This window comes from Corapipo altera, unplaced genomic scaffold (genome assembly GCF_003945725.1).
Source record: "Corapipo altera isolate COAL_440 unplaced genomic scaffold, ASM394572v1 64, whole genome shotgun sequence".
NCBI lineage: Eukaryota > Metazoa > Chordata > Aves > Passeriformes > Pipridae > Corapipo > Corapipo altera.
This window is the reverse complement of record NW_020884893.1, coordinates 9,092,001-9,101,131: the sequence shown is the minus strand read 5'-3', so window position 1 is coordinate 9,101,131 and position 9,131 is coordinate 9,092,001. Positions and strand designations below refer to the sequence as shown.

At 56.4% G+C, this 9,131-nt stretch overlaps 1 protein-coding gene across 4 annotated transcripts in view; it reads right to left on the bottom strand.

Moving 5' to 3' along the window:
• Positions 1–69: 69 nt before the first annotated feature.
• Positions 70–9,131, bottom strand: part of ZNF512B (zinc finger protein 512B) — a 29,287-nt gene continuing 20,225 nt past the window's right edge. For all 4 annotated transcript variants that reach the window (XM_027645989.1, XM_027645991.1, XM_027645990.1 and 1 more), the window contains exons 13-16: positions 7,669–7,770; positions 6,619–6,681; positions 4,512–4,610; positions 70–4,140 (exon numbers count right to left, since the gene is read on the bottom strand). In XM_027645989.1, the coding sequence (XP_027501790.1) occupies positions 3,847–4,140; positions 4,512–4,610; positions 6,619–6,681; positions 7,669–7,770 (558 nt within the window). In that variant the 3' untranslated portion in view covers positions 70–3,846. The remainder of the gene's footprint in view (positions 4,141–4,511; positions 4,611–6,618; positions 6,682–7,668; positions 7,771–9,131) is intronic.

Below are 9,131 nucleotides of genomic sequence, written 5' to 3'. Positions count from 1 at the left end.
AAATCCAAACCCATCGGATCCCATGCCCAACCCTCCCTCCGAACTGCCAAATAACGATGAGAGCAGTGCTAATAAAAAATCAATAACCATTTATTCGATACAGCTGTTTCATACATACAGTACAGGGAGCGCCTCCGCAGGGGCTCAGCTGCTCGGAGCTGCTCAGACAGTACTCTCCAACTGAGGATTTGTCAATGATTAACAAAAGAACAGATCGTCACAAATCGGGAGTTTATTATAAGATAGTTTACCGTTAAAACAATTTTATTTTTTGCAAATAAACACTTTTTAATATATATATTTATATATTTATATATATGGTTACAAGTGATAAATTGAAAATTCTTTTTTTTTTCCTATTTTTTTTTTATTGTTTTCATTTTTTCCCCAAAATACACTTATGCACTAATAACTGGCATCGACGAGAAACATTCGGATATGCCGTGGGATGGGTGTCACGAGGAGAGAAAGAAAAGAACAAAATGCTCCCAAGGTTCCTGGGTGTGAGAGATGCTCCAGGCCCAGGCAGCTCCATCCACTGTGGCTGGATTTGGCCCTCGCTTCCCACCCGGAGCCAGCACAGCACAGCCACCCTCACCGGGGTGTGGTGTCAGTGCCAGGGGTTCCTCAGCCACAGCAGCCCCCCGTGACTGAAGCTTTCCATGAGGTCTTCCCATGGAGTTGCAGTCCATCCCTGCTCCCACAGAGGTTTAGCCCTTTCCTTGGGGACATGGGTGACGGGAGGGTGGGTTTCCCCAACAGTGGAGGTGTGGGACCACAGTGTCACTGTCCCTAGAGTGACAAAACTCCCAAACCGTGCAGATGAGGGGATGGAAGGGGACAGGACACCTTGTCCCCCTATCTGGTCCTGCAGCCTCTGCCCATCCCTCTGGATCAAGGTGGTTTCCCAGCTGGCACTGCCTCACTGGGAGCACCTGAAGGGGCACAACCCGCCGGCCCCAGCAATGCCACTGTGGTGTCACTCAGCCCTGCCCACTCGCTGGCAGCTGCTGGAGTCCCGGCATCGCTCTGGAACCTTCCCCGGACAAGCAGGAGAGTTAAGGATGTCTCATGGAGAAAGTGGAGGAACATGTTCCTCTCTGAGTGATGACTAGTGGGGAAAACACCTTTTCGGGGAAAAAAAAAAACCCTTGAAGATGTCATTTTCTCATGGAAATTCCCAATTGACCACAGTGCTGCCCTCACTGGGGCTGTGCACATTTCCCAGGTCTGAGGGTGACAGGGACAGCACCAGGACTGCTGCTCCTGCTGCTGACCCTAAGATCCCAGATGGTCCCTGGGGTCCCCTCCAGGCTGGTGTCACTCTGTGAGGTCACCACAGCTGTCCCTGCTCCTCTCAGGATGCTCCTTTGCAGAGACTCTCGTTAAGGAAGCAGACGTCGGGTTTTGATGTGGACTCCCTGACAACTCCCCAAGCTGGCCTTTCCCTGGGTCTCCCCTGCTCTGAGCAGCTCCCAGGGCTCCCCCCACATGCAGCACAGTGCTGCCTCTTAATTTAATCAATCTTAATTAACTGCACATTAATGAGAATGGAGCCCCGGGCTCTGCCCAGGGGGAGGCAGTGGGAATTGTGTGGTGACCATCCAAGCCAGCAGCCTGGGCCACCTGGGTTACCCCTCCCTGCGTCAGGACATGAAGCTTTCCCAAGGGCTTTCTTCGGTGGTGGGACATGATTTTGGGATGCAGCGGCTCCCTCTGCCCCTCTGCAGAGATTTCAGTGCCAGGTCCCCATCTCTGCCTGCTGTCCCCCTCCTGCTGCTGCTGGCCTCCCCAGCAGCCCCAGTGTGCCCCCCAAACACCCTCTTGGGGTGGGGGGTCACTGCCCTCCCAGCCATTGTGGCTTTGATGAGGGCACACGGGCTCAGCACCAGAGAACACCACTGCCAGGACAGTGCCCCCAACGTCCCTGTCGTGACAAAGAATGAGCAGCTCCAAGCGTGCACATCCTACACCTCCTGGAGCTCTCCCCCTTCCCTGGGGAGGCAGGATCTGCCCCGGTGACAGCATCCAAACACAGATCCAATGAAGAGCAAGCAGTGACCAGGCTGCAGTGACTAATTAAGCTTTGTCACTAATTGCCTCGAGGCCCAGCACAGCCAGCAGTGCTCCAGCACGTTCCCTCACCCACAGGCACGTGCCCAGCTCGCTGGGCAATGCAGAGCGTGGATCCAGGGGCCGGAGCCGTGGACAGAGCAGGAGACCTCGCTCCCCGGGAAGCCCTGGCTTCAGCCACCACCACCCCCCCTCCCTGCCCGGCTGGAATAACCTGCCAGTGGAGGATGTTAATTATGACTGAGACGCTGCTCGAAGCCAGGGAATGATACCAAGCCTCTAGCGGGCAGCAAGGAGCAGCAACTCCTGCGATAGAGAGGATTGAGATTTGAACTGATTAAAGCAAAAGCAGAAGCTCTCCCTCCGATGCCACTTTCCTGGCTCTGCATAGGGAAAAAATCGAATTAAGGTTTTCTGTTCTGTTACCGAGAGGAAACGTGCCTGTTTCCCAAGGACCGAGGTAGCCTGGTTTTGTCTGGAGACGGATATGTCCTGGTCCAGGGAGGGTTCCCTCCGGGCTGGAGCGAGGTGTGATGACCGTGTCAGCACAGGTGCAAAGAAGAGGCCGGGGGAAAAGCACAAGCAGGGACGGCACCATAGGGACCTCCCATCCTGAGGGGGATGATCGGGGGCTCAGATGCATCTTTGGGAGCAGGAACTACCTCCACAGCGGGTCCCGGCCCCGAGGGACGAGGGGAGCGGGAGGTGCCTGGGCAGCGGCTGGGCTCGCCCCAAAGCAGGACCCGTGATTGTCACTTGATGCTGTCCCTGTCCCCATCACACACCTCCCACGGCTGCAACTGGGGAACCGAGACCCCATTCCTCCCTTCACTGTGACTGGATAGAGCACAAAGGGACTCTCAACCACCCTTGGATGCCCCTCCAGGCTGGGGGGGCAGGTTGATGGCTGCCATCTCCCCCTGACCCCGGCACTGCCAGCTGCGTTTGCAAATACAATCCGAGCACAGCTCCCTCATTGCGCCCCGTCCTTGGCCGCACTGCCACACTCCACGGTGCCCACAACATTCCCCCAACCTTCCATTAAACCCTCCAACCCGAACAGTCCCACCTCCCGCTCTCACCTCCTGCACCCCCAGCCCTGGTCACACTCCGTGCCCGCGTTCCCTGTTCCCTCCTCTGCCGCTGAGACAAACCCTGCAAAGCCGACACCCCATGGAGCCGATCCCTGCCAAACGCATTCACCCTCGACCTGAGGCAGCGGGGAAAGTGCTGCCGACCACCCCGGCATCCGCTGCTGGACCCTCTGCCCGACCAGGTCAAACATCTTTGGAAACATTGCCCTGGAGCTGGAAGGCTGGGGCCCGCTGGAGGCTGCCAGGCAGGCGGGCAGCAACCTGTCCCGGCACGCAGCTGCTGGCGGAGGGTCCCCATCCACGGGACCCGCTGCTATTGCACTTCTCTTTCACTCAAGCGTCACCAGTTTGGCGCAGGGGAGGGGAATCAGGGGCTGGGGGAGGCAGCGGGGTCCCACCGAGGGGTATGTACAGAGGCAGGGGGTGGAGAACGGTCCAGCTTCCTTGATCCTGTTTGTTTTCCAGTGTGAAACAAGGTCCGTGACTTGTTTAAAGTGGTTAATTGGTATTTTCTGTCTTTTTTTTTTTCTTTTTTTCCTTTCTTTTTGTAAAAAGAGGGTGAGAGGAGGGTGGGGGGAAGGGAGGTGGGATGGGAAGGAGAGGACATAAAACCGGGAGAGACCCCCACCCTGTTACCCTGGGCTGTAAACGAATCCTTGGACATGAGTCTCTGAGCTGCTCATTTCTCAGGCATCTTGCTGGCTCCTCCCTTCCGCTGGCCGGGGGGCTTGGTGACATGCTCGTCCCCCTCGGGGCTGCCCCGGGAGCCTTCCCAGTGCTCGAGGGTTTTCTTGTGATTAGTCTTTGCTGCCACGCTTTCTTTGCCCTTTGGAGACATTTCTGGAGGCCTCTCCTTGGGTTTCCTCCCTCTTTTCTTCCCGTTTGTGCTTTTCTTTTTCTCCTCTTTGCTGGAAGAAAGCTGTTCCCTGTTTTTCTTTTTCCGGCTGGCCTCTGAGGAGGTTCGGAACCAGTTCTGTGTCCATGGGGTGACACGGGGGTTAGTGACTCTCCAGGGGCCAGGCACCGGCACCAGCACACAGAACCCGAGCCGGGGCCGCCCCACACCCCGCTGGCATCATCTCCCCAGGACAAAAGTGCTCAGCCTGGGGGTTTTGGGGACACCAAGGGGGATAGGAAGGACCCCCCCCCAGCCTGTCACAGCATTGCTGATGCTGCTGGGAGCTGCTGCCGAGCTCTGCTCTTGGCAGACATGGATGGATGGATGGATGGATAGATGGATGGATGGATGGACGGAGGGATGTATGGATGGATGGAGAGGGACAGCCCAAGGATGGGCACTTCGGAGCAGGGACCATCCCAGCCCAGCTCCAGCTGCTTCCTTACCTCGGAGTGAGCCTTGATGATGTGGTACTTGACGCCACTCTCAGAGCTGAACTCCTTCTGGCACAGGAGGCAGCGGTACTTGCCCACCAAGTGGTCTCCCTGTAAGACAGAGCAGTCTCCTGCAGAGCCAAAAGCGGCCCAGAGGGGTGGCCCCACCAGCCTCAGCCTGGCCCTGAGTCCCCTGTGACCTCAAAGTGACACAAAATAAACGCTCGTGTCTAAAGCAGCAGATCTCTGCTGGCCTCTGTGCCAGGCCAGGAGCTCACAGCCACATCTTCTCTCTGATCTTCAGCCCGTGCTGCAGCCTGTGTGTCCCCAGCAACACCAACGACATCGGGTGTGTCCCGGGGCTGATGGGGCCATTGCCTGTGTCCTCACTGTCAATAGATCTGTGATCTCCCGGGACTGAACCACCATCAGATTTATGCCCAACACTCACCTAATTTTCCTTTTACGCTGTCAAAGAGCCACAGTGACTGCTGGATTCCTGTCAACAGAGCCCTGGTGGGATGATGGATCTCCCCGCTCTGCTGCAGGTCACGGCATGCGGGAGATAATGTGCTCTCTCTTGACGAGGGGGTTATGGATGGGCCCCTCCAGGCAATATATTTCCTCCCTGGGAATTTCTCTGTAGCTGTAAATCTGGAGTTAGATGGGTCTCTCATTTCAGGAGAGGGCAGGGCTGGCCCCACTACAGACTTGCTTCAGGAATACTCATACAAAATCATCTTGGTGCATCAATCCCCACTGAGGATGAGGTGCTGCCTGGGAGCAGCCTCCATTCTCACTAAGGCTTGACATATTGCAACCAGTTCTGCAGGATTTTACAGTAGGAATCACAGGCCAGCTCTGGAGGGGTTGTGATTTATTTATGCCCAATTTGGTGGCACATGTATCCAAACTAAATCCTCAGTAAGGGGAAGAATCCAACTGATGGCGGTGTGGGGGCCACAGAGCAGCAATTCCCCCAGTGCTGACTCCCAGCACCCAGCCCCAGCTGTGCCAGATACCGAGTGTGCAGCTCTGTAGTTCATGGAAATGCTCATGCAGATCCTGGCTGCTTCCTGTGCATGGAACCAGCCAGAAACCAGCTCCATTTTCTCTTGGACAGCAAAGGAGCTGCCCCAGTCTCCCGTGTTTGCTCTTTTATTCTGCATAAATCCAGCTTCTCCTGCTGGATCTCTGCAGCCCATTTTCTAAATGATCTCATTAAGGGCTGCTGTTCCAGCTAGCACTGGAGGAGAGCAGAAGTTGGTGTTTTTAATAACCATGGGATATGGATTGGATCTGCCTCCTGGAAGCTCCATTCAATGGAAGCTGCAGCTGGAAATGTTTCAGGGTATAAAGCTTTAGCAGCTCTTACTGGATTCCAATTTGAGGGACCTACACTGAGCTCCCAATCCCTCCCCTGTGGCAGCTGCAGGCCACTGGAGCTCAGGGCTGCTCCCTCAGGCAGGAGAGCACTGGACTCTACATGGACTGGCCGCCTCTTCCAGCCTCAGCTCATCCCAGGAGGCACTGCAACAGGATCCCTTCAGCTGTGCTTCCAGATGGGTTGCAGGGCTGCCTAAATCAATGGAGGAAGACTCCTGATTCCCACCTGCCTCAGGGAACATTCAGTTTCTGACCCCCAGCTCCTTGGCTCTGAGGTGCTGGGGCTGATGTGTGGCTCTGTGAGATGCTGGCCATGTTGGGTAGTCGAGGGCTCATGATTTGGGGGCTGCAGGAACCAGCTGGGCAAGGGCTACTGAGGGATGGGGAGACATGAGGCAGGATGGCTTGGTCCCACTGCTGTGTCCCTGAGACACTCCATGTGTTAGAGGTCTGGGCTCTTGAGGGAGATGTTTGTGTTATGGGACCTCTGTTTCACAGTTGGGATGGCAGCTACATCCCCTCCATCCCATCTGCTCTGCTTGAGCCTCTCCGCCTCCATCTGCCTGCTGACAACTCACTGCAAGCAGCACTGCCTGGCCTGCCCTGCCAGTGGCCACCATCCTTCAACCTGTGCATTGTCCCTTAGCCTGTCCCTTCCAAAGCAGCTGGGGGGGAAGAGAAAACCAAACCCCAAAGACACCTCTGAGACAAGAGTGTAAAAGGAGGGACCCACCTTGTTGCAGTTGGCCAGGTGAGCTTTCAGCCCCGAGACACTGGAGTAAATGGCTTCACAGAACTGCAGGAAGAAACAAAGCAGGGTTAGACACGATCCCCCTCATCTGCCTTCCTCTGAGCCAGGGCCAGGAGCCTGCTGAGCCAGCACAGCCACCGGTCCAGGCTGAGCAGTGTGAGGTTAATGCTCTGCGAGGCGCCGAGGGCTCTGGTCACACGTTTCCTATTAGTGCTAATGGGAGTCATGTGGCCACATCCCTCTGCAACAGGCTGAAAAACGTCTCCCCTAAATGTCTCCGTGGAAAACGGTACATTTGTGAGCTGTCGGGAGGTCCTGCTGGGCTACAGGAGTTCTTGGAGCCACAGCAGAGGCTTAACAGAGAGGACAAATCACCCGGGCAGCAGCATGACCAGTTTCTGAGCAACGTCTTTTTCGAGTGCCTGTGTATGACATTAATTAGCCAGCCCGGCTCCCCCGGCCTTGTGGGAACAGCCTCCTTCAGAACTCCCATTAGCAAGGCTTTGTTTGGGATGATAAATCCAGGCCCAGCACCAGGGTGGGGTTCACCTCCCTGCCAGCTCAGGCCAAGACTGTGTTTCACAGAGAGATGAAGTGCCTGCACCATGCCCTGAGGTTGCTGCCTGTCGCAGGGCTTTAAAAAGCTTGGCTTAAATCCAGCCCAGCTTAACTCTGGGAAAAGCAGGTTCTCTGCATTAAAAGGCTCCTGAGCACAGGAGGCCTTTGCCCCGTCTGGATCTCAGGAGCTTTCCAAAGGCAGCTCCAGAGCCTGAACTAGGCAATGCTGAACCATCAGCCCAAGAATGGCCCAGTCCCCAAGGGTGAGCACACCAGGAGGATCCCAAAGGTGGGACGTGCTTTAACGAGACACGGCAGCAAGCCCAGGGAAAGGAGGTGAAATGAGTGCCTGAACATCACTGTCATCTGAGGCTCAATGAGAACCTGCTTTGGTGGGTTTCTGCCCTCAAAACTCCCCCTTCCTCCTGCAGAATGAGACCAGCTGGCCTGTGGCAGAACAGAGACAGTCCTTACATTGTTGGGACAGTTGATGCGGCCCTTCTCCTTCACTTCGTTCTTCCAGTTTTCCAGCAGCCTGGGATTGAGCTTTGGAAGCCCTGGTCGGGTGTAATTGAGCTGTGAACAATAGCAGAGGATTAGCAGAGCTGCACACCCCAGCCTGGTCTGTGGTGGAGTCCTGCCTCCTCACACAGGTCTTGTCCCCACCCGAAGTGAATCGGAGCTGAAAACTACTTGTGAGGCTTCCCCCCGAGGTGCCATTCCCCTCCCTGGGCACTGCAGACCATAGCGGTGGCTCTGCCCACTGCTGTGCCACCGGTGAGGAGTCCCAAGCAAACAGGAGAGGGGAGGCTCCTGCTCCTGCTCTCAGGTCCATGCCTGGCACGAGGGCCAGGCCCAGACCCGGCGTTTTCGGTACACGGTGTCGGCACAGCCCTTCTGCCGTGTTTCATAACCAGGGGAACAAACAACCCTGCACACTGGGCAGAGGGGATGATGCCAGGAGCCTCCATGGCTGCCTTCCATGGATGAATGGGCACAACCCGTCAAACAATGAAAGGCTCTTGTGCCTCTGCCTCTCCTTCTGGCAGGGCTGCTCCTTCCAAGTGCTTTTAATTACCACTTTACTAACGACTTTGAGGGTTAGCATAGCGGGCCGGCCTTCCCAACCCCAGTTCTGCATGTTCAGCACAAGTCAAGGCTGCAGCTCCGGGCATCTCTGGGCCTCCTGGCTGCTGTGCCTGGCCCTACCTGTGGGGTTGGTCCCTGCCTGACACTGTGCCACCGTGCCAAGGTCTGCAGGGGACACCACCCTGCACAGCCATGCCAGCACAACTCCCAGCCCACCCCGGTGAGTTCTGCCAGAGCCGATGGATGTTGTTTGGGTCTCAAGCCCCAAACTTGCCCCGAGTGGGAGCAGGGCTGGGTGAGCCCGCAGATGACATGGTGCAGGTGTAGGTACCTGAGCACGTGCCACTCTCCATGGGCACCTCCGAGCATGGGCCATGGCTGCAACCCTGGATGGAGAGGACGCAGAGCCAAACAGTGCTAGCAGAGGTGCAAACCCAGGAGCTGTTTTTAAAACATTCCCTGAGGACCCAGGGCTGGTGGTTCAGAGGCAGTGGGAAGCTGGCTGGATTTCTTTTCCAGCTGTGACTTTTCCTGAACATGCTGATAAAGTTGCAAATCTGCCTTTGTCCGGTTCCCCCCAGCTGTTCCCAAACCTCCCTGCAAAGGGAAGCTCGGGATGTGGAGGGCTCAGATGCCAACCGCTCATTTCCACTCAAACTGGAGTGATCTATGTGCCCCTGCTGCCTTCCCCTTGGCACGTGGCAGGGCACGGCCGGAGCAGGGAGCCCGTGGAGTGCTGGGCTCCATGTGAGGGGCAGGGGCACAGGGCCTTGCGAAACGGCGCCGCGAACACTGGTACAGACGGATGTGGATGTGGAAAACTCCCCCGAGCCCCAGCGTGCTGCTAT